This window comes from Rousettus aegyptiacus, unplaced genomic scaffold (genome assembly GCF_014176215.1).
Source record: "Rousettus aegyptiacus isolate mRouAeg1 unplaced genomic scaffold, mRouAeg1.p scaffold_m13_p_4, whole genome shotgun sequence".
Taxonomy (NCBI): domain Eukaryota; kingdom Metazoa; phylum Chordata; class Mammalia; order Chiroptera; family Pteropodidae; genus Rousettus; species Rousettus aegyptiacus.
The window spans coordinates 131,930,513-131,956,509 of NW_023416307.1; the positions used below are offsets into that span (position 1 = coordinate 131,930,513).

General features: G+C 37.4%; 1 protein-coding gene across 3 annotated transcripts in view; it reads right to left on the reverse strand.

Annotated features, from left to right (window-relative positions):
• Window positions 1–25,997, reverse strand: part of COL6A6 (collagen type VI alpha 6 chain) — a 142,129-nt gene that overhangs the window by 81,929 nt on the left and 34,203 nt on the right. For all 3 annotated transcript variants that reach the window (XM_016140264.2, XM_016140262.2, XM_016140263.2), the window contains 12 exons: window positions 24,927–25,502; window positions 22,446–23,015; window positions 15,044–15,387; window positions 14,881–14,959; window positions 11,012–11,166; window positions 8,785–8,877; window positions 7,504–7,557; window positions 5,704–5,775; window positions 5,591–5,617; window positions 5,222–5,266; window positions 5,080–5,133; window positions 3,968–4,030 (listed from right to left, as the gene is read on the reverse strand). In XM_016140264.2, coding sequence (XP_015995750.2) covers window positions 3,968–4,030; window positions 5,080–5,133; window positions 5,222–5,266; window positions 5,591–5,617; window positions 5,704–5,775; window positions 7,504–7,557; window positions 8,785–8,877; window positions 11,012–11,166; window positions 14,881–14,959; window positions 15,044–15,387; window positions 22,446–23,015; window positions 24,927–25,502 — 2,132 coding nt within the window. The remainder of the gene's footprint in view (window positions 1–3,967; window positions 4,031–5,079; window positions 5,134–5,221; window positions 5,267–5,590; window positions 5,618–5,703; window positions 5,776–7,503; window positions 7,558–8,784; window positions 8,878–11,011; window positions 11,167–14,880; window positions 14,960–15,043; window positions 15,388–22,445; window positions 23,016–24,926; window positions 25,503–25,997) is intronic.

Below are 25,997 nucleotides of genomic sequence, written 5' to 3' on the forward strand. Positions count from 1 at the left end.
GAGGTACCCCTTTCGGCTACTGTCATCCTTTCTCTTAATCTTTTCTTTCTTGGGGCCTAGGCAACTTTATACTTGAAGGTTGGTAGATTTTGCTTTCCCATACCCCTGGGAAAAGGCAAATGTTTGTAATGGGTTCTATCACAAGAACATAAGCACACTGAGCAGTGCTGAGGACTACATCTGCTGCCCACTCCCGTTTTATTCCTTCTTGGATACCTGGTTGCCTTCTTCCCCCATATGCTTACTCCTACTTTTCTGGTTTCCAGAAAATTCTGGAATCTTGAGTTTTTCCCAATATTCATATAAATGTTCCAGCAAGAACTCATTGAAAACAGGCACACATTGTGGGATACTATCCTCTGCAAGCCAAATTGAAAACTTTCAATCTTGGATAGTCAGGACCACAAACAGAGCAGTGTCACCATGATGTTGGAACAATCAATAGAGCCAGTCTGTTCAGTCACTGCTTCAATAAACTGAGTGGGGACAGCAATTATCCAGTCCTGCTGAGTGCTAGCTGCCAGGCTGTTTGGCTGACGGCAGCCCAGATTGCCTTCTTCAATCAATAACTCATTTGTGATCACCAACAGGGACATGTCATTGTTCCAGGCACTTAGTAAGCTTTTAAACAAGTATTTTCTACATTTACAAAGCTTATAGGCTAATAGGGTGAAAATAATGAGATTAGAATTAATTTATAACTGATATTATTAAAACTTATGTGAGAAATTCTCTCTTTCACATACCAAAGTCAAAGATTATTTTCTACATTTTCTGCTTTACTCTAAAGTTTAAATACTTGTCTGTTAAGTCCTCCAAGCAGGGTATACATAAATTACATTATTAGAGAATTACATTTTGGTGAGAAAGGCATGTAAGGAAAAGGAAGGTGATGTAAAGTCCAAAATTTTTTCCCACTGGATGTATAAACTTCTTATTGTGGTCCAACTCTGAACTATTTGATTAAAGAGATGACATAAAAAAAGTCATATCCCAGCACATTCTACAAAATAGAACATCCCAATTTGCATCTGTTCAGTCTATGGTCTGGTCCAGTCTTTCAATTTCTATGTGACTAGATTTAAAAAAAAAATCAATTAACACAAATTTGTAATTAAATATGAGCTCCTAATGATATACTTTAGAGTGATGAACTCTGTAGCTCAGAAAAATGATGTAGCTCAGTGCCCCCCCCCCCAATTATATGAGATTAAAAAAAAAAAAAAAAAACACATTTAGGTCAAAATGGGAAATTCCAAACAGCCAAACTAGCTTTCATGTGATTGGAAGTTCTCTCTGAATAAGCCTAGATTTTTCAGAAATTTGTGCCATTTGCACACATTCTTATGAATAATACCATCATGTTTGTGTTTTATTTGTTCTATCAATCTTGCTCTTCCAAATTATTTCTGAAAAAGTAACTCACAAAAATCCACATACAGAAAAGTACAGAGTTGTCGCTGATTTGAGAAGTATATTTCCAAGTGGCTGGAAAGAATTATACTTTGAAAAGCCATCTTATGTTAGCATCCTGACAAACAGTACATCACAGAGAAACTCTAGTGAGTTGACTTTTCAGCCTTCTTGAAGTCACAAAACTTTACTTTTTTAAATAAAAATTATTTTATATTATTCGAATTCTTTAAAGGTGTTACCTAACCATACAGACAATTTAGCAGACTATTAGAGGAAATTCTGATCAAAGTGAATGGCAATTTAAGGAAAATCCCAAGCGGATTTTTGGCCATCACATACAGACGACTAAAATATCTTTGAACTTGAACTACTATTTCTGAATTATCCTTACTTGTGGATTTTTTTTTAATTAGGTAGTTTGAAGTTATTTTAAAACTCTCGGATCACCAGACAATTGTTAGGAGATGTCACTTAGTAAATAACGTGACATCTTCAAGTGTAAATTCCTCTTTTTAAAAAGAGCTACCTTCAGTGCATACCTAACATTTACATTTGTCAGTACATATTACACCAAATTCTTTCTCTTATTAACCCAGGGGCAATGAAGGAAGACTACTTAAAGACAAAGTTCTGTGTGATTCCCAATTGCCCCAAATCCTTATCAGCACTTGATATTATCAATTTTTATAAATTGTAGCCATTCTGATGGGTGTATAGTACACTGCTCTGGTATGTTGCTGGTGAGAGTGTACAAATTAGGACAAACTTCTTCTGAAAACTATTTAGCTGTAAAGACTTTAGGTGAATATAGGTAAACAAGTTATCATCCAAACATTCTGTTCCCAAAGTATAGGCCCAATAGAAATGTGTGCAAAAGTGCACCCAAAGACATGTACAAGAACGTTCATAGCAGCACTGTTGATGACAGCAAAACTCAGGAACAACCCAAATGTCTATCAACAGCAGAAAAGATAAATAAATTATGGGGGTTATCCACACAATGGATACAAGCAATGAGATGGAATGAACTATTGTTATCCACAACATAAATGAATCTCCTAAGCAAAAACTTGAGGAAAAGAAGCCAGAATCAAAAGGGTATATCATAGATGATTCACTTAAAGTTCAAGAACAGGTTAAACTAATTTATGGCTCTAGGATAGTAATCACCTTCGTGAGGACTGGTGGTGACTGGAGTGGACATGAGGGGGGTTCTGGGCGCTCTGTTGTCTAATCTTCTATCTCTGGATTGTGAGTGCACAGGTGTATTTACATTCATCAAACTGTACATTTATAATCTGTGTACTCTCTTCTGATGTATGTTACAGTTCAAAAATAAGTTCTAGTCAAACCAAATTAAAACAGACTCATAGACACAGAGAACAAACTGGTAATTGCCAGATGGAATGGGATTGTGGGTTGGGTGAAAAAGGTGAAGATATTAAGAAGTACAAATTGGTAGTTAGAAAACAGTCACGGGCATGTGAGGTACAGCACAGAGAATACAGTCAACAATATTGTAATAACTATGTATGGTGCCAAGTGGGTTTAGAATAATTAGGGAATCACTTTGTAAATTATATAAATGTCTGACCCCTATGCTTTACACTGAAACTAATATAAAATAATATTGAATGTCAATTGTAACTGAAAGCTAAAAAATTAAAAATTAAAAAATTAAGTTCTGGGGATCTAAAGTATAGTTTTGTGATGATAGACAACAATACTTCAAAGCTGCTAACAGACTAGATCTTAAATGTTCTCACCACAAAAATGAAATTATGTGCCATGATGGAGGAGTGAGCTAACACTCTGGTAGTAATCATATTGCAATGCCTACATGTATGAAATCAAAGTACACTTTAAATTTATACGATGTACACTTTAAATCTATACAATGTTATATATCAATTACATCTCCATAAAAAGTTTAATAAACATTTAAAAACAAACCTAAATCCTAATTCACTAAGATTCTGGATATTTCCTAACGTGTAGGCATGGTGATAAAAGCCTTAACTAATGTTCCATTGGACTTGGTGTATCCCTTATGTCAGTATGGGTCATACTTTTTTTGGCATAGGTGATGCCCACTAACTGATTTGTGTCCCTGTGAGATCAGGCACCTTTGTGTCATAGGTTTTGCCTGCTATAATCCTAATCATCTTAGAGCCAAGGAAATAAAGCTAATGTTCTCAATTGAGAAAGAATCTTGGAGAACAGAAAAGAAAAGATGGCTTTGTTTCCTCTATTCTGTTCATGGTACTCAGAGAAAGACAAGGAAGTAGACTGGAATTCTTTCACAGCTCTGTAGTACAAGCACTATTCTGAATGTGTATTCTCAACAAAAACACATGCAAATGATGTGCAAGGGCTTCTCATTGTCCATACTCACACCGTGTATGATGAAGCTCTAACAGAAGGGATCTGCTTTTAAAATTCTACAATTGTGTCTGTGATGATTTAAACTCAGGCTTGATGTTATAGTACTGTAAAGTAAGGGTGACAAATCCTGACGTTAGTTCCCAGTCCGCATAGCCCTGGTACTTACAGGATCTCCTCGCAGGCCCTTTGCTCCACGGTCACCAGAAATCCCTCTCTTTCCTGGGCTTCCCTAAAGTTAATAAAAGTCAGAAGAAGGGCAAGACAAGAATAACCATTAATAAAAACAAAAAGCTTATCTTCTCGCTGATTTGGATAACTATTTTTTTCTAAAATTATTTTTAAACTAAAAAGAGGAACAACTGAAAAAAAGTTTCAGGCATCATACAAATAATTTAAGAGTGACCTCAATTATTTGCCACAGTGTTCCAGACACATTTATCATCTTGTTTCCTTTTTTTTTTTTCACAACTACTTTATAAACCAGGTATTGTTTATTATCTTTCTTTTAATGTGGCAACTGAGATTCAGCGAGATTATCCATTTTCCCCAAGGTGGTTGTTTCAGCTAGAAAGTGGGTTTCTGACCTAACTGTCCACACTCGAAAGACAGATAAAGTAGATGATGGAAGTATGGCTGCTGTTGGTATTTGCTCTCAATGGGAATGAGTGGCACATAGTTCCACCATGCTGCCGTGCACCACGGACTCTTAACACCTTGTGGCTGTTCTTAGTTGGTAGCTGCTTTTCATTAATGACTCCAGTTCTTCACTCTTACCTGTGTCTATGCTCTTTTTCATGTAACTCTGGAATGCCTTCCAAGTGTGGCAGGGCAAGATTCCCTATCCTTGAGTTTGGCCATGACTTGATTTGGCCAACAGAAAAAAATAGAAATGTCACTGTAAGAATTCCAAGCCTGGGCCTCAAAAGGCCTTGAGAGACCTTATGTGTTTCTAATTCCTCTCATGTGCTTCTGTCATGAAAGGTCATGGCCAGGCAACTCTCTCGTCCCAGGAGGAAAAAAATACATGTAGAACAAAGGACTCATTCGACTTATAGATACATGAGCCAAGGTTAGCCATGCTCAGCCCAGAGCAGCTGAACTTCTCAGATACATAAGAAATAAAAGTTTATTGTTACATGAGATTGAGGTTTTGCAATTGTCACAAAGCAATTTTGAGGCACTAGCTGACTGATACACCTAGGACAGCTCTTCTACTCTGTTAATCACATCTTTAACTTTGAGTACAGTTTTCATGTTGTCCCTTTATTAAATCCCTACCTGAGATCCTTCATCACCCTTTTCTCCTTTTCTTCCAGGAAGACCACTGTCACCCTAAGAAACAAAAGAATAAACTCAAATTTCCATTTTCTTAATGAGAAAATGCTCAGAAGGGTCTTAAGTTACCAAGAGAAGGCTCTACCTGTATTCCATTTAATCCGTCAATTCCACTTTCCCCAACTTCTCCCTGAAAGACAAATGGGATCAGAATAGAGTGCCTTACATTTATGTGGAAAGAAGTCAGACACCAAACAAAAAGTTTAATTTTATGTTCCACATATAGCCTCTTTGTTAGGCTTGCCCTAGGTAATATCAAAGATTACTGAGTAATATAAACTTTCAACAAATAATATATTTTGCCTGCAATAAAAGACTAGAATAAACAAAATGAAATTATTGATAATAAAAAAGGTCAACAGAAACTTCATTCATATAATCTATGTTAATCTAAAAAATAAAAATATCTCTAGATAGTAGATAGGGAGATAAATGAATGTATTTAGAACCATACCTCCTGTCCATTTAGTCCTCTGTTTCCCTGAAAATGGAAAGAACCATAGTGGTTAGTGTAAGAAAATGGAATCAATGCTAGGAAGATTTCACAGTGTTTTATGCAACACTTACCTTAGGACCTTTGGCACCATAGCATCCCCTAGTACCTTGCTCTCCCACTGGTCCAGAATTTCCTCTTTCTCCCTAAAAATGAGCACATATCCTGATGAGCATTTTTCTGTTGGAACCTGGAGTCTGTCTTGGAAATTTGATAAGTGTTATCCTGGAAAAAAATATGTGCCTTCTCATGGTTTAAGATCCAGAGTTCATGGTTTAAAGAAATTAAAAATGGAAGTAAACCAGAGCTACTCTGTTGACAACTTAACTTCAGATCTCACCTGGATGCTGCCATGGGTAGGGTAGTATCTAAATAAAACAGACATACAAATAACTGGCAGCTGAGATGTATTCTCAATATTTCAGGAGATATTTCAGGAACAGATAACGAGAAATTGGTGAGACATCAGAGAAGGATGGTCCAGATATAATCCATGCAAGAGGCATGATTTCTAGACCAAAATCCATCTTCCTTCTCTCTTTCTTTCTTAAATAACTGCTCCTTCAGTCCTTGTTTTGGTAACTCCAGCAGTCAGTACATCTTGTGAGCTGGAAACAAAGATGTCATCCTCAGCTTCTTTCTCCATAAGTAGTCACCAAGTTATGTCCATTCAACCTCCATTCATATTGTGCCAAACTAAGATTAGGACCTCTTTGTCTTGTACCCACTACTTCAAGACTTCCAAGTCTAATGCCTGCCTTAACGGCATCCATAATATTGCCTGGGCATGCTTTCTAAACCCAGAGCCCATCATTTTTACTCTTATGTATAACATCATTCAATGACTGCTCATCAACTGGAAGACACCATCCAAATCTTCCAGAGTTAGGTATTCAAGACTCCCAATAATCTGAGTCCTGCTTGCCAAATAACCTCCTCTCATTGTATCCTAGGTTCCAGCCATGTTGACCATGTGTCATTCTGCAAACACACAATTCTCTTACTCGGGTACATGCCCTTGAACACACTGTTCTCTCTGTAGTAGAATGTTCTTCCCCACAAATTTTGCCTGGTGAAATGGCTTTGTCCTTCAGATATCTGCCCCAAAATTACCCCTTATTTGTAGCCTTCCTCTTCCAAGTCCAAAGTGCCACCAAGGCTGTAACTGGAGGTTGTCAGGTATTTGTTCTGCTACACTCTATCACACTGCATCTCATTATACCTCTAGTATACTCCTTGTGTATAACAGCTGGAACCACTGTTGTCTTGTTTCTTTTCCACTGGTTTGGTAGTTATCTGAGATAGAAATCTTTCTTGTTTGTTTGTTTGTTTTTATTTCTAAAGCTTAGCAATGTGCCTGGAACATGGTAAGATGCTTTAATATTTGTCAAATGAATATATGAATGAATGAGTACAGTTGTGAGTGAGGTCTTTTATAAATAAGGTGAAAAAATGGTAAGATGCCTGATATATAATTGTTAAATGAATGGATGCATGGATGGAAGGAAGGAAGGAAGGAAGGAAGGGAAGGAAGGGTGAGATCCTTGATAAGTAACATGGTGGTTTGGTTTACCTATGCAAAGTGGATCAGGAAGGGGGAAATGACAGTGATGTGACTCCTCTGGGGAAGAAGATAACTTTGACATTTAGTTCACTGTGCAATGTTGGTGGATGGCAAAACAGGAGACAGTAGGTTAACAGACCACTGATGATCACTAGAAGCAAAGTCTGATGAGGATTAGGAAAGAACTCTGATTTTGCATACAAATCATTAGGATCTAACATTTCTTGTGTCTCTCTGAACTGACACAAATGATTTCATATTGTAGATATGTTCTTAGGAATAAGTGAAGCTGAAAAAACCCTTGACTTACGGCAGTGCCTTCCTCTCCCAGGTAGCCTTCGCTGCCTTTAAAACCTGGGAGTCCCTGGAAACAAGGAAAGGAAGAGCAGTACATTAGCACTCTATAGACCAAAAACCAGAGGTAACCAAGCCAAATTCTTCAGCTTTACAGTTTTATTTAGAAAAGTAAGAGTTTGAAAAACTTAGTCCTCTGCCACAACCTAGGCTGCATTTATACACAAAAAAATAAATGGAATTTTGAGATGATAACTCAAGAGTGTGTGGGTGTGTGAATCCTGATACTGTCCATAACTCTCTCTGGGGTTATATATAGTGTTGGAGTTTTTGTCCAGACAAATGTTCAAATGACACAGCTACATTTGCCCCTGGCAAGCTAGAATTATCTTGTTTTTATTTTTAAAAAATCTTTTTTTAGGATTTATGCTACATGTAGAAAAACAGACCACTCACATGTTCTTCCATTCTTTCGGAGCTCTGTTTTTTAAAAATTCTATCACTCTTTTTACATGAAATTGAAGCACTCAGGAAATAATTAGTCCAAAATCTTTCTTTAGAGACACAGCCATAGTAGTTTAGGAGTTATAGTGCTATCTATAAATTATTCAAAAATCAAATACACATGTAAACAAGCAGTATTTAAAACATCGTTAAACATATTCATAGTATGTTTATACATGTTTAAACATTCCTAAAACCCCAAATCATATTTTTACATAAAGGTACACAAACTCCTTTTGGTTAGGAAATATCTGAATTTGCTATTGGTTACTCTTTTCCTGATTGGCCTGTTTTTGCCTATATATCTATGATAACGTTTTGACTGGATAAAGCTGAATGAAACATCTTAACATCTTTTGCTATGATAGGGTGATCTGATCTAGCTTTATTTTCAGCAGACTGCACAAAATATTCTCTACTTGATTTAAATGACTGCAGTTATTAAAAATGGAAATTGAAATGACATTGGTATTCAGAAGGTTTTCATTATTCAGCATGAGAGATGACAATTGACTTTCCTGCATCACTGTCATCACTGCTAGAATATTGGATAATCAAGGATCTTGGCAGTTGTTTCTCCTGAGATTTGTACAAAAGTTTTTAGAAGTACTCCAATTTTGGATGTCAAGGAAAAGCCCTGACTATCTAATTTACCATATAAAAAGAGAAGTGGAATAAATGGTTACCCAGAGGCTTCTACCTGCCACTTAAAATCACCCCTTATTTCTACCTAAACTCATGTCTGGCAGACATACTACATTCAAATAAAGTGAGCCATAAATTTTAAAATCACCCTTTTCCCTGGTGGTCCTGGCTCTCCCATTGCGCCATCCTCTCCAATGCACTTGCAGAATAGACAGCAGCAAGTCCTTTCAGCAACATTGACCTTGGGGAAAGGTAGAAAATACATTACATTTGGGGGCATTGCTTTCCAATCACACTTACAAGGTCACTAGTGTGATTCAGACTTCTATCAATTTCAGAAGCCTGTTTACCATTAAAGTGACTGTGCCCTAGAAAGAATGCACGAGACATTCTTCAGCTACCATCTTCCATTCTATGATCTGCATTCTCTAGCACATGAGGAATTCAGAATCAATGCAAAGATTTTTCGTGTTCTCAAAATGGTATTAGTTTACCCATGGCCAACTCACTGCGTACCTATTTATTATTGTGATTTTCTGCACCCACCCGATCCTAGCAATGACCATGGAGTTTATCACCCTATACAACTCTGCCCTCAAAATTCTGTTCAATAAAATGAACACATGCTGTTTTCTCCATTTCCTATCTTGTGAAATCTTTGTGCGCTAGAAGATTTAGATAGTGCCAATGTCACACTGCTTCAAACTGAATCCAATGATAAATGCTTCCAAAACAGTGTGTGTGACAGGATTTCAAAAACGGGAATTACATGTTCGACATTTCAGAAACATTTGCTATAGAGGGTGGGCGCATGAGAAGATTCCTCTTTATACTCTGGCCAAAAAAAAAAAAAAAAAATCACATTCTGTATTTTAAAATGTGAATTTCATCTCGGACTTAGTCAGTCATCCCCTGAATAACTGATTATTCCATTGTATTTTTACAATTAACCCAGAAGACATATTTTTAGGAAAATTCTGTTTAGGGTAAATGCCATGTTTTGCCTTAATTGGGGAGAATCAATTTTTGTGTTGAGTAGTTTCCCATCAAAATTCCAGTGTGAAGAAAAGTGAAAATCTTTTGTTATAACCATTTAGCAATTTCCCTTCTTTGTCTCTTATTATATAATGTTCCTTTTCTGACATTAGAAAATTCTTTTTCCTGAAAATCTCAGAAATACCAATAATATTTGAAACATATGAAACCAAATAATAACAAAATGTATTCTCTGATTTCATATTAGATATCAATTCTATTCAGATCACCAAAGTCCTACCTCAAATCTTTTACTATTAACATTAACATTTATCTATGTCTATAATTAAGTTTTTCTCATATGGTATTGCATTTATATAATATCTAAAAACTGACAGGCTTATTTTGAGAAATCTCTTCCTCTTTCTATGAATTTCCAAAGCAGATTTCAGATAATAGATAGAAAAAAAATACATTTCTTAAAATAGACACCGTCTTCCCTTGTAGAAAGAAATTCCAACAAAATTCCCATTTTTTTACATAATTACTATTCTTAAGAAACTGTGTTTTAACATTATTTATGAATAAATTCTATAGTGCACAATAGCGGAAGCTAGCCCTTTACTGGAAAGTATCCCGTGATGCTGATTATAGATTTTATAAATTATAAGCAAATTTCAATTTATTAGCCATTTATTAAAGTAGTACCACATATCTTGATAACACTTCACCACTCTAGTTTAAATTCTTGTATGTTCCTGAGAGAAATATGATTGAGATGCATCTCATGTACTCATTAGGCTCTAAAAATAGATCATAAGGCAAAAATCTCAGTAGTGGAGACAGCCTTTAACAATATTTTGCTTGCTCATGAAGTACAACACTGGAGGTCTATAATCACATCACTAGTTTTTCCTCAACATTGGAGTAGATTTCTTTTTCTCTAGTTGAGAACTGGCTCTCATTTACAGACCACATTGCAGGAAAATACACCTCTTAGACACTAGAATCACACTCCATGTGGTGAGCTGTGACACAGGATCTACTAGGGATGTGAAAACTGGCTGGCTGAGGGAGCAGCTGATTGACTCTCACATCTCAAATTCCCTTTGGCACTTAAATATTGTTTGACTATAATTTGAACAAGATTGTAGGTGCTATTGAGGTGTTTTCTTTTTTGGTTTGTTTGTTTGTTTTTGCCAAGCATATAAATTTGACATATCTCTATTATATTACATTTCTTTCAAAACATCCTCTCACTTAGGCTGTCCACTAATTCAGAAAAGCCTTTCTTCACTCCCAAATGAACAAAATTAGTTTAAATTTGTAAGTATAAATATTAAATCTATATAAAAACAAATAGAATATTTAAACTCACCTGCCTTTTCTGAATAACTTACCAGATGCTTTGACAACTGGTTCCCAAGATCCCTCATTTCAATAGTGAGCTGGGTCTTGTACTCAAATCCTTTCCCGAATTCAATGTAGGGAAGATCAGTCAGGTCACTTGCATTGGAGGCTCCACTCAGAGCTACAGTTATGAGGGCATTCAGGCCTATGCAACACAGTTAACAATTCTCAAGGTGAGGTGGGTTTGGTTATTTTAATCTTTTTGCATCTGTATCTAAATTGCTATTCTAGGAAAACAGTTGCAAGAGGAACACTCATTTTTTTGTCCACTTCAACCAACCACACAATGTAAAACTGATGTGACAAGACCAATCAGAGAACAAGAGGAATTTACATTTTTCAAAACTAATTAAAAATTGGAGACAGGGGTAATTGTAACTGTGAGATAGTGAGTTAAAGAGTCCATGGAGCATGCTAAAGTACAGAGGAATTAATATATCAGGAAAGTAAGTGTTCTACTAAATTTTTGCTACTCAAAGGGTGATCCTTGGAGCAGGAGTATGGCATCACCTTTGAACCTCTCAGAAACATAGAATCGCAGGCCCCATCTCAGACCTAAAAAATCGGAATCTATATTTTAACAAAATCCTTAGATGATTTGTATGCACATTAAAGTTTGAGAAGCACAGCTCTAAATAACCTCATAAGGAATTGATAATCCAGTTGGAATTAAAGGTAGCAAAAGACAGTAAAAGACCTCTTGTCAGGCAATTAGAAAGACAAGACACATAATTATCTAGAGCTGTAGCTCAGAGGCTTTGGGATTTTATAGACAAGAATATTTCAAAGAAAACTTCTAGGGACTAATAGAGGGTTGACTTATTTTGCAAAGTAAGAACATTAAATAATTATAGTAATAAACTTGGCAATCATTATGGTGGAGGTAACCATAGCAATAACTGTGCTTCCATATATTAATAGTTATTATGTGCCTAGAAGTTGGTTAAGTGCTTTAGATGCAATATCTTATTTGTAAGATACAAATACAACTGTATAGGTATGTAGAACTATAGCACTATTTTACAGACAAGCAAACTGAGGCTTAGAAAGGTTAAATGACCCACTCAAGTGGTATTTTTAGGTTTTCAGCCAGATAGCCCAATTTCGAAGCCTAGACTCAAAGAAAATTTTAACAACAAAAATGTACTAAGGACATACTCATAAAGATCAGCCTTAAAATTGAATAAGCTTTATGAAAACCTGACTCCACTGGCACAAGTTTTTCTCTCTCTCTCTCTCTCTCTCTCTCTCTCTCTCTCTCTCTCTCTCTGCTCTCATGGATGAGTAAAGAATTTTTTGGACAAGACATGGAACTCAATGGACTAGAATGTTCAAGGACTTGACTGAGAGTTAAGAATGACTTTTTATATAAGTTTATACAGGATTTTGAAGGAAGTGAGGGATAGAATGAAGACAAAGTTTCGGGGATACACTGGAGAGGCTCAAATTCTAGGAGAGAAGAATAGAGTCATTGGCTGAAGTAGAATAAAGGAAGAAACATCAAAGTATTGGATGACTAACTTGTCCTGGTTTGCTTGGACTTTCTTGGTTTTCGTACTGATAGTCTCTGACTTGTCTCAAGCAAACAAGGACAGTTAATCACTCTTCCGAAAATGAGAATGAAGGGGAGAAAAGGAGTGGTGGAGTAGGCTTGAATAGGCAACGAGGAATGCTGAGTTCATCCATCAGAGTTAAACGTCAAGAGAAGGCACGATAATGGGTCAATTTACAAGGGGAAAAAACCTCACGTCTGACTGTAAGTTCCAGGAAATGTAAAAGTTTAAGAGTTATGAGAATCATGAAATTGGTTTGCAGAAAATATGCATGTAACTTATTTGTAACTGCTTTTCTCAGGATGGTGGCTTCAATCCCGCTTTTTTCAGACTCATCCAATACTAGAGTTCTATAATTTTAAATACAGTGTTTTCAATTCCTAAAAATGACTAAAAGAAGAAAAGACTTCAGAAAGTGGGAAGATTAAATATCATTGAGTGAATTCTAGATTATTAGATCTTTAAAAATTCAGAAACTAATTCGAATCCAACCCACATGGATTAGTAGTTATAAAGCCACATCTACCGCCAAAGATTCTCTTTCCTCTGGTCTCTTCTAATTCCATGGTAACTGTACAGTTGACACTTGTAAACTGTAGCAGTTTAGAAGCCCTCAAATTAGGGAGGCTCTCCCAAGTCCATATATCATAGGGCCCAGCATCAACTGAAATTATGTGTGTTTAAAAGAGGGAAGCAACAAACATGTTTGACAAACGGAGACGCACAGACATGGACTGTGGATTAGTGGTTACCAGAGAGAAGGGGGATGGTGGAGGTAGGAGTAAAAGAAGTCAAATATTTGCTGACAGAAGAAAATCTAACAAAGCAATATACATATGATGTATTATTGAACTGTACACTTGAAATCTATTAATTTTATTAGGCAAGGTCACCCTAATAAATTTATCACACACACACACACACACACACACACACACACACACACACATACACACAGCATAAAAAGGAAAAATAGGAAAAGCTGAAATTTTTTTAAAAGCCTACCCACCCAAACTAAGCACTCTGGGGTCTTGCTCATTAAAATTTCCACTACAGCTCATGAAAAAAAATGTGAAGACTTGATAAAGAGAAAGCAGCCTTAGTAAATAACAGGCAAAATAAAAATCTTTATTCTCTAATGGTACATTCAGTGGACTTTGCAATTTGTTTCAAATTGGTGAATGAAAACCAAACAGCAAAGATAAAATCCAGTCAACCTCTCATAACTAACCTGGGAAGCAGATGTCTTAAGTCGGATTCTCTAGAACAGAATCAGAGATGATTTGGAGGCACACAGGTTACAGAGGAAGTATCTTCAGAAGGGGTGAGAGCGGCAGGAGGGGGCGGAGGAAGGAGCTGAGCAAGACGGTGTTTCTGCTTACGTCTAGCTTCAGCTGGCTATTGTGAGGAACTTGGAGCATAAATTGCGCCACATGGTACCATTTTGAGGCAAAGGTCCAACTGTTCTCTACCTGCTGCCCAGGGATGGGATAGAGATTTAACTCCCACGTGAGGTGGCTCTCACTGACCTAGGGCAATTCCTCAAAGAAGGGGGACCTGTGAGTTGTTAGCAGCCAGCACGAAGCAGCTGGAGGATGGAGGAAACAGACCAGAAGAGGGAGTCTGGGTGGGGCACCAATAGCGTTCACTTACAAGAAAGTTTTCCTATTCTTAGTCAAACTAGAACATGTGGGTGCATTTTTCTTCCATTGATCCATATTTTAGTAAGAACTGACAATAAGTCAGACTGGGCATTGGTTCTCAAAGCCAAAAGCCTGGTGCCAGAACTTTAAACACTCAGACACTACGTTTGTTTCATTTGTGGTCTGAAGAATGGAATTGATTAGAAAGCCTCAGAACATGAGTAAACATGTCCAACAATGCTTGCAACTCTGGAAACTTAAGAAATGTTAGAAGAAAATAATTCAACTTTTCTATTCCCTTAGTCAAGGATAAATACACAGTTTACTTCTGTTGACACTAAAGCAACAATATTAGGTAGATGTGAGGCAAGGGAGACAGGGACCCTTCTCCAAGAAAGCTTAGGAAGGAGAAATACAGTAATATGAAAAAAAGAATAGGACTTTGTATTCAGTGTTGTTTCATATACATAGGGTATAAAGAAAAATGTTGATGCCAAAATGTTCTTAGAGCTCATTTGCTCTGTCAAATGAATACAAAGTGGAAAGGTTGGCAAATTCAGGGCTATATGAGTGCCTGGAAACTTTAGAGCAAGAACTGAGATCTGTTATTATAAACTTAATAAACATCCCTTTCCCACTCCCCGCCCCCCGCATGCTCAATACCTTCTTTTCTAAGTTCATCAGATTTCTGTTCAAGTTTTTCAATATCATCATCCAATCCATCTGAAAATAAGAGAGCCACCTAAGAAAGTATTCAAAAAAGAAAAATGAGTAAAAAGGAGGTTATTGCAACCACAGACCAACAAATAAAATAAAGCCAAGTTACCTTTCCACGAGCAGCTGATTTATTCTGAAACGCATCCCACAGCGAATTCAAGAAGTTGGCATTGAGAAAAGATGGTCCTTTAACTGTTATACCCTTCAAGCTGTTCAGTATGTTTTCACTGTAGATCTCAAACTTGGGGGAATATTTTTCCATGGCATTGGTCACTTGAAAAGCCACACTAACCTGAGTCTCTGTGCCCACCTCACAGCTAACCCCATTGAGGGAGCTGATGGCATGTAAGATGTTTTGAAGGTAGGTTTCCACCCAAGACTGACCATCAAGCAAAGCTTGCCCATTCTGCAGAGTTGAGATGTCAAATCCTACCACAATATCCACGAAACAATCTAAGGTTCAAGAGAAAAAAAATACCTTATTAGATTAATGGATCCTTTTACTTGACTTAAATGTAATGTCTGACTCAAGTTACAAATTTGGAAAACCAGAAAGAACATGAGGGAATAATGGAACATGCTCAGAATCACTCTTTTATAACCCTTAAAAGTATAAGTATATAGTATTTTGTTTCAGCTAGTATAAAATCTAGATGACTCTATAACAATAAAAGTCCTGAAAGATTTTCTTATAGCCATTGAAAAAACTATGCTGAGTTATTTAAATAGCTAAAAAAGTATATCGTGGAAATATTAATAGTCTAAAATAGGAAATTCATATGCTATTTATCAATTGGGGCACCAATAGCACCCACGTGAAAGTTTTTCAACAAATATGAAATTATAAATATAAGGGGTATAAAAACATTTGCATAGAGAAAGGCACTTAGAAAAAATAAATTACAAAGTAATGTTCTAAAATGATTTAGATGACTTATCTTTCTAAAAATAATCTCTGATTCCTTTTTTAGTCTTCTAACATCCACTCAGAAAAGAAAAAGTCAAAAGACAAATAGTCCAGAGATTCTTTGAGATCTTATTTGGTTTAAGTCCCATAAGTGAAGAAACTGGGAACCAAATCACCCATATTTAACTGTGTCAAAGATGGTGCTACCGTCAGAGCTCGGCCACTCAGAAGCCAAAGCCAAAGACATTTTGGGGTTCAAGAAATACTGAGAGAGGTATTGCATTCAAAATGCTTTACCCTTTTTCTTATTAACTCCAGGAACCTTTAAACACCGGGGAAACTAGAAAGGACTTGATATTTTAAACTGAACCTCCTAAAGGAAAGATAACTAGAGAAGAATAAAGTCATGTGACATATAGACTTTCCTTCTAAGAACTTCTAGCTTGGGTAAAAAGTCAGCCTTTTTTAGTTAATTCAATACATACAGATTGCTTGGAAATTAAGGAAAAAGTGTTTAATTTGCTTTATTTAAATAAGCAGTTTTTCAGATATTTGTTGTGTTGACAAATGCTTGCCTCCACTACCTCCAGACATGCTAGTCAGTTAAACATTTGTAAGTCTTTGAAACCAAAATGTCAATTTTAATTCTTCAAACAAGAGCCAGTAACTTGATTCATTTTAGTGAGAAAAGAGTCAGGCGAGGGAAAATAAAAGCCTTCAATTTTCATAATGACATTGGAAGCAAATAGATGTTATCAAGAAAAAAATCTGAAAGGTGGGTTTTCTTATTTTACTACACATACTTTATTGGGAAATCTCTTCTCCAATATTCAGAAAGGAGGATGAGAAGAAACTACTCAGAAAGCAGAACATGTCCTTTGCAAAATTCTTTTTGAATATGTGTCCTTTCATTTCTATCTTGAAATTAAAAATTCCACTCTTGGATGAACATTGTTCTAACCCCTGAACAGAAAACCATTCAGTACCAACATATGTTACTGCCTTCAAGGAAAACGGCCTCTTATAAAAAAAAAAAATGGCAGAAATAACAAAATGTCATTGAGTTATCCTGGGAACAGTGCCCTATGCTTTAATATTTTGTCTAGATTACTGACAGTACAATTCTAGTAAATTCCTTCCGTTTCTTTAATTCAAATTGTCAACTAATTCCATAATAATGTGAGCAAAGGAATAGAATTGGGGGAGCAAGTCTATAGTTAGCTATGCGTCCAAATAAATTAGAAAAACTAGGTCATACTTATCAAGTGGACTATCATGTAATGGTTTGCAAACTCTTCAGAGATACCTGCCCTCAAACTAGAAGCCGTTGAAGTTAATTAAGAGGCAGGGATGGTTTTGAAAGTGAGCTAGAGAGAAGAGTAAAATTGGATTTCTAAAGAGAAATGATGAAGGATTAAACTAGGATAGCAGGAGTAAGAAATGAAAAGGGGCAATAAATATAAGGGAAATCAAGAAGGTAATGTATAGGACTGGCCATCAAGGGCGATAAAAAGAAGTAAAACCAGCGTCCTAAGCATTTGACTCGTCCTCACAAACAGCAGTGTGGAAGTTCAGTGCAGGGAGGTCTTCGAGTGGGAAGGCACAAAGTTGAGTGTTAGTCATGTACCGGTCATGAGTCTGTTACTGCTAAATAACTTGGCAAATCTCCTAACATCTCCAGGCGTTAATCTTCTTTTTTATAAAAGTGAAGAGATTATGTATTTCAAAATAAAAATACAAAAGAACGGAAAAGAATAGATTGGCGTGACAATTACAATCTTACAGTTCCCCGCCAGACCCAAAAGCTGATTTTAATTATCTGACTTAGTTGTGGCAGATTCTCAGTGTTAAGAAATGCTGTCAAGAGGGTAGGGTATATTGAGGTTAGAAGGCAAATTCTTGAGAAAATACTTAAAAGGAGAAAGTTGGGCCGTTGGCAATTAGCTAGGATAAAAGAAAAATTTGTTTAGGGCCTTTGAAAGAAGGATATTTTAGATGGAAAAACAATGATCTAGTTTATACGCCTCTCAAATTTGCTTGTACCTCTTGCCCCCTAACACATCCAAGGACTTGGTCATTTGTCCAATGGAGAACCTCAGCTGGCACCACCATCTGGTTGCCCAACACTGTGGTGGTGGAGGGACAGGTTTTGACATGGCCTTCATCATGCTCACTGCAGTGGGGCTGCAACGATTCTGGTGCCCATGCCCAACCCAACTGAACTCATGAAAAGTTCTGGTTTCTTCCACCACCCGCCGTCACAGATATAATTCATGATGAGTTCTGTATCTGGTTTCTTCAAAGGGCAGGGGTATTAATTCTCCATAATATAAACTCTGACCAATGAGAGGCCATTGATGGGAAGGAACCGGCAGATTAAGCCCTCCTACATTCTTCTGCTGGACAAATCTATGTAGTGGTTCTCTATGGTTCCCTTGGTGACGTTCTACATAACCAATATGTTATGATTTCTCAAGAAGCTGTAGCTAGCTTGGTTACATCTTGTATTTTCCATCCTTTCCTTTATCTTTTCCCTTCCACTCATTCTGGCTTCCCTGGGATTTTACTCCCACTAAAGTTTTAGCTCATAAAGTATTAGCACATAAACTTTGCTTTCAGCTCTGTTTCTAGAGAACTCAGTAAAGATAAGAACATCCAGAGATCCTGGTCAAGGAAAGGTGGAGATGACCATCTAACTTTTTTCCCTATATTTCCCACATTCCTTGAATCAAATCCCAAGGGTGTCTCTTACCTCATCCTAATCAGACTGACCTTTTGCTTAAGCTCTTTTTTGATTCATCTATCCATGATAATGCAAAAGATGAGAAGTATTCTTGATTCTTTTGCTATCTAATCATGGCTCCATGCCAAAAAAGATAGGACTTCTAGATCCTGAGAACTTCCTGGTCTCCTCTAGGTGGTTAGAATAGCCAGGTTCAAAGAAAGATCAGAAAAATAAGCATGACTAAAGCTAAAAATGGAAAAAACAGACTTTGGAGTTTAGTTGCTTAGGGAAATTGGGCATATACTGAACACAGAATTTGAATATGGCTCTGAAATGTTGCTAAAATATTAAAGTTCTTAAACTAAAGAACACTTGGTAAATTGCCCTCCTATTGAACTAACCTCATCACTCCACATATTTGCATTTAAAAGACCACTTCAATATACACTCTGCAACACTCTCATAGTTACTAATACTGAACATTTACCATGTACTTCCCATTCTTAATCTCACTTATCCTTATGAAACAGACTAAGTAGAAACTCTTCAAATATTCATTCTGCAGAAGAGTTTGTGGCTGCCTCACAGTTATTACTGTGGATCTCACACTTGGAATCAGATCCAGGCTTGTCTGGAGTCCATATGCTGAACTACTTTATGTTACCACTTTCTGGGTAGCCCATAATGATAGGTTAGGTAGGTTACTAGCTCTGCTACTGGATTGTGACATTGGAAGTGACAGCTTAGCAGCAAGTGGCGTCCTTAGGGAATAGAAGCTTGTGAAAACAATTTCAAGACACGAACCCATGATATCTTAATAAGTTTCAGATATAAATTGGTGTAGTACAGTATTTAGATACTATTTCTTTATAACATCAACATCAGATACTCTAGATATCAACTATATCAAGAAAATAGATAGCTTAATTTAATAACAAAAAACAGGATGGAGTCATAGACCTAGATTTCAAGATTTGCTTAGTCTTTTACTTCCTGTATGATCTGGGCCAAGTTACCAATATTCCTTGAGCTCCAGTTTCCTTATTTACAAATGGGAATAAAAATACAAACCATTTAGGTCTGGGGGAGAATTTAATGAGATAAAACATTTCAGATGCTTAGAGCAGGGGCCCCCAACTCCCGGGCCATGGACCAGCACCCTTCACTGGCTTGTTAGGAACCAGGCTGCACAGCAGGAGATGAGCAGGAGAGCAAGCTAAGCTTCATTTGAATTTGCAGCCACTCCCCAGCGCTAGCATCACCACCTCAGCTCCACCTCAGATCATCAGGCATTATTCTCATAGCACAGGTTCCTGGTGCAAGAAAGGTTGGGGAATGCTGGCTTAGAGCACCATGCTTGACCCTTCATAAATGCCCAAGAAATATTGAGTCATTGAAATATTAGTCATTTCCCTCATATCTCCTTACAGATGACCTTCCTTTCACATATATTAAATCATAGTATACAATTAGAGAAAAAGAGATGATTTAAACTTTATAAATGAGAAAATTAAGAAAGAATAGTGATGTCTCCAAAATTATGCATATTTTAATAAGAAGCAAAGCTAGAAGTACAGGCTTCAAGTCATGTTTGCTTTGAGCCACACCAGGCTACTGTGTGATTTCCTTGAGTTGGGAGTTTATGGTTTAAGAACTGGCATCATCTAATATATTTGTACATGCCTTTGAAGCATTATCAGTGTTCATTCAGGTCTCATCGGTCCTTAGCTCATAGCTTGGTTACAAGGCCTCTCATTCTTGCTTGCTGCAGTAATAACTTCAAGATTATCTTAATATATTTATTTATTTATAATTCACTATTTCCTATAAAGATAACACATTTACTCTTTGGATCATATACTCCTGGTTTCGACTTCCTACATGGTTTTCTTTTACTCTCTCAAGTACGGACCAGATAATTCCAAGAAAATTTTCTTCCTGATCATTGGAAATGAGTATTTCATGTGAAATAGGAAATTAAAGTAGAAGGTTCAGCTGAGGTCATCAGATACATTCCAAAGTATGGGGAGATCATGAAGGAGGATTTACAAAGACAATAGTCCCTGATCAATTATGGGACACCTAAACTTTAGCCTCCACATTGGGTCTTATCCAAAGTTTGAACTTGGGGTTTAGATAAACATTGTTGAAGAGAGCTGTTGATGTGCTATGAGCTCTCCAATCACTTGCACACACACACAGACAAGGAAAGGAGGTAATTTCCTCTTTGAGTTGAGAGAGAAGAGCTTAAAGAGAGAACTTGGAGATGACACAAGCCTAGAAAGTCTAAAGAATGTGACACAGGGTGGCATGCTGCTCTCTCTACAAAGAAGAGGTGGCCATGCTGGGTAACTTTCAGTGTGTATCAAGGAAATTGATATGTTATTGTTTCCCATGGAGCTACTGTGGTCACATGTAAGAAACAGCTCTTATGGGCTTTTCTGATCTCCTTTCCAAGAAGGATACCTGGAGGGCCAAAGAAATGGCAGTAGAATAAAGCTGCAGGCATCACCAGGTTCCCAGAGGCTGAGGAAGGTATGTAAGGGAATGTCTGGAACTGAGACATGCCTATCATCCTCAAGGGAACTATGGTGGAAAGATCTCCTGACAAATGTTCTTTGGTTGGGGTAGAAATGATGAAGGGCAGGAGGGGAAATCTTTGAAGGACCCAGGGATAGACCCAACTTTAGACATGGGCTACCATTGGAGAAAACCAATTTCTGACAAGTGCCATCAGGTAAGAACTTTCCTGTACCACTTTAACTCTTCTCCCTTCCCAAGTCCATTCTGAAGAGGCCAGAAACCATGGTTAGCAAGAAGAGAGCAGGTCCTGAGAGAAGGGGGTAGAGGTGAGAGGTAAGGAACAACAAAATGTCAACCATCTCTTCTCTGTGGCAGGTGAGCAGGCTATGACAGGCTAGGAAAGCAGAGTAACCTTGAATGAAATTTGAAGTTTTAATAGTTACACTGGGATGGACATATTAACCACCAAAAAAAGGGGAAAGGGAAGAGCTGGCTCCCAGGAATAAATTTAATGGATCAGTGGTAGACAAAAATGACTTTATAATTACATCCCAGGTGTCATGATTATTCAAAGGAGAGTTTAAATATGCATTTTCTCATTTAATCTTTACACTGATCTTTTGAAGTAGGTGCTGTTATTGTTTACATTTTACTGATGAGAAAATAAACTTATAAAAGAAATTTGTACAAGAAACAATGGCTATTGAGTGGAGATTTGTCTCCAAAGCTGCTTCTTAACAACTGTGTAAGCTTTCCTTTCCCTGGTGAACATCCAGAGTTAGTGTCTACCATGGGTAGTTAAACAGAATCATAGCTAACTGTTGGGGACTTGTGTAAAAACAGAATAAGTTTTCCCTCCTTCAAGATCTCCTTCCACGTGTTGGAAAAAAAAAATGTCAGATTTTAGAGAAGTTGCCTACTAACTTCTGCAATAAATTTTCATCATAAAGCTATAAACCTCTAAAGACATTCACTACAGCCCTGTAGACCTTATCGCCAGGCAACTGAAATCTGTCAAATAGTTTACTTCTTTGATGTATGTTCTCCAGCCTATGAAACCAATCAGATTGTAAATAAGGGACTTTTCTTCACACCTTCTGAAATCAAAGGATTCCCACTTACAAAGAGGTCATGCTTTCCCTGGAGATAGCAAGAAAAAAAGGCACAGTCTCTCAGATGCTGTTTCTCAACCCACAAGTCACAAAAAATGCTTGATAACCATGAAAAGTTCAACTTGAAGTCAAAAGGCACAAATCTAAGTTCTCTCACCAGCCTCAGGGGACATAAATAGAACTTGAGGAAAATGTCAGAGAAGACAGGGGAGAAATAAACATGAAAGACACATTGAATACTTACTACTCTCACCCCCCGAGGTACAGATGTTGCGAATTACCCTTTTCTTGACCTTACTCAGTTCGTCGAAGTTCTCAACCGTAAGTTTTTTATTTGCAGTCCCGGTGATCTGAATGAGCTGTTGGTCATCCACATTCCCGATGCCCACGGAGTAGATGTCGATACCTTTGTGTCTCAGGTCTTCGGCAGCCTGAGCGACCTCATCTTGGGACTGACCATCTGTGAGGACCAGCAACACCTGTGGGACACCTGCATTTATCCGGCTGCCCATGTCTGCCTGGAAGTAATGCCCCACTTTCCGGAGCGCAGCGCCAATGCATGTGAACCCAAAGATCTGCTGGATGTTTTCAATCTTAAATGATATCTCCTTTTTGCCTGTGAACGTTCCCAGTAGAAACTCTTCCTGGTAGGTATCGCTAAACTGGGCCACTCCTATCTGCACTCTGTTGTCACTGACATCAAAGTCTTGAACAACAGATGCCAAGAATGCCTTCATCTTCTTGAAGTCGTCTGGTCCTATGCTATTTGAACCATCCATGAGGAAAACAAGATCGACGTTTTCAGTTTTACAGCCTACGAAGAAGAGAAAAGGGAACAACATCATCAAAGTCAGATTGTTGTTCTATTTTTAACCCAGCCAGAGTAAACTAAATGTTTGCAGCTGTCTAGAAATGGTATTTTTGAGAGTGGTTTCTCTTATGCAACCCTGTGGTTCACGTTAATTGGAAGAGAAATAAAAACATTCAGTTCATGAAGGTGGCACTAGGCATGAACAACTCACATGTCCTTTTATGCTTCTCTTAGCTTTTCCATTTGGTCTTATGCCATTTCTTTCCCAAGATGCCAGAGAACTAGGGGTGGTGCTACAGAGAATTTGTTCTTACCTGCAATCTAGCCTTAACCCAATGACAGGATAAAGCCAGAAAAACAAAAACAAAATAACACATGTCCATTTAGAGATTCAAACAAAGAGACGGATAGTCTGTAGTGCTTACTCGGCCTCCATGGCTAGCTGAACCAGTAAGTACTTTCTGGTTTACTGACTAATCGAAGTTCTAAGGTTATGCCTTCTGACTTATATCCAGTCAGTTTTCAGTTTTCCTCTTTATCATCTCCCTTTCTGGTGCCTATAGGCAAAAATATCTACTTGAGAATAACATTTTTGAACAAATAATGGAGTACTGTTTAAAGATGCTTCCTTTGTATTAACACAACAAATACAAAAGAAAAGAATATGAAAGACCATTGCCAGTGAATGAATCATGCTTGGCATATGCTCATGTGTATCCTTAGCCTTCTGGTAAGCATTAATATGCCCCTGAATTCCCCAGAGATCTCACCACTGACCTAACTCAATTCTCAATTTAGCCTTAACAAAGATTAAAGGTGTCTGAGAGTTCCAAAGTCAAGATAAACAGGAAGAGATAAAAAGAAATATGGTAAATAGATCCTTCAGGAATTAGTTAACTTATTGAATTCTTTTGTTTCAGATTCAGATAAAGGAAATAAACTACATTTTTTCCACCCAAGAACTTTCCATATTAAAATGCAATGTCAACATCTACAGTGAGCTTGAAAAGGATAGGTAGGATTTTAGGCATTGACCAACAGAAGGTAAGAGATTTTAGTTTTCAATAAGACCCATAAAAATTTTGTTAGTTTTGTGAAAAAAACAAGATAGTAGTTGCATTCTAAGGATGCAATGCATATGAAAACCAGAAAAGTTAACTTTAAAAAAGAATTGCACCAAGGCGTTGGAATCCTAGATTAATACCAATTCATTTAATAAAAATACTTAATATTTTTAGTATGATACATCTTAACAAAAATAAAAAGGAACTTTAATAGACCACACTCTCCCTTTGAAATAGTATAAAATGGCAGCTGACTGAATGAGTGAATGAATACACACATACACACATAAATATGGCAATGTAATCCCCAGATGTCAAAATAGCATCCAGGGTAAAGAAGTCCTACTGTACTATGCTCTGGAAAAATCTAAGGCTGGAATATAATGCTTATTATTGGGCTTCATGTTTTTAACGAGATTATGCCTAATAGAAGGACCTAGGGACCTTTGGCCTAAAGGAGAGACAACTCGGGGAATGATCACTGGTTGTTAGGGGAAAAAATGGAATTTGATTTATGTAAAGAGCAGGAAAAAGAACCAGTGAATGAAAATGACACTGTAAACAAATTCGTGTTCTAATAAATAAAGCTTCCTCAAAAAATGGTGAATTCCCCATCATTAGAAGAATTTAGTCAGGAGGAATGTTGTAGAAGGTACCTTTCTTTGGGGAGGAGGCCGAATGCAATGTCCTCGAGGTCTTTCCACCCCTGAGATTCTGTAACAGGGGAAGCCCTGTGGACAGTTAGTGCTCTCTCTCTCCTATTTGAAGAACTTGCTCCTGAGGGCTATTGCTTTATCCCTCATTTGGACCTCCGCCGATAATTAAGAAAAACTGAATTGACAAACCTTACCTACTTGTGAAGAGTTACACACACTGGCTGACACGTTTGAAAATATCCCTTTCAGGCCTCCAAAAGTCTCCACGAAGAAGTACCTGTCACTCGACCCAGCAATGGCCAGCAACTCCACGAGGTTAGCATTAGCAATCCCCACAGCTAGGACAAGAATGCCTTGGTCCCGTAAGGCCTTGGCCGTGGCATTGAGGTCTCCCGCATCATTGGATTCTCCATCAGTGATCACAATGAGAACTTGGGGGACACCCTGGCGCAGGCGGCTGCCCTGGGGTTCAGTGAACATGTGGTTTGAGAAGTCTAGTGCCTTGGCAGTGTATGTGTTGCCTCCTATGGTCCTCTGGTCCCGGAGTGCTGAAATCACCTCTGATTTTGTGTCATGATCATGCAGATAAAACAGCACCTCTGGGTTATCAGCATACTTCAGAGCCCCAAACCGGACCCGATTCTTGCCAACATCAGCTTTTTTCACCAAGTCAATCATGAAGTCCTTCATGATATTATATTCATTTTCATCAATGCTGCCAGAGCTGTCAATTACAAACACTACATCTAAAACTTCAATCCTCTTGCATTCTAAAAGAGGAAGAGATAGGAAAAGCACGAGATTAGTTTTGGACGTCATGGGAGACTCCCCTTCTCTCACCTGCTTTTCAATCGCCAGTGTGTCTTCACCATGGTATCAAGCTGTACATTAGAATGTCCATTCCTTAGATAACAGACACAATATACAAATATTTGTGATGCCAAGATGTAATAATATGCAATTAGGTGTGATTTTAGAAAAAGGCCTATGTGAAGTGAAGCCTTCCGTGAGGGGTGGGAAGGGAGAAAGCTTCTGGACTAAAAAACAGAGTCAAAATTCTGTGGAAATTTTCTGTATAAATGATTCCTTCAACATATGCTTTAATTTATACAAATTTGTGTATTTTTTTTAAGCCACTGGGACCGTGAGATTTTATTCTTAAAATGAACCTTGGGGAAATGACCAAATGAAAATGAATTTGGCAACACTGTATATTTTTCCATGGTTATATGATGGCAGAATTTTCAAGGTTACATTTTCTCCCT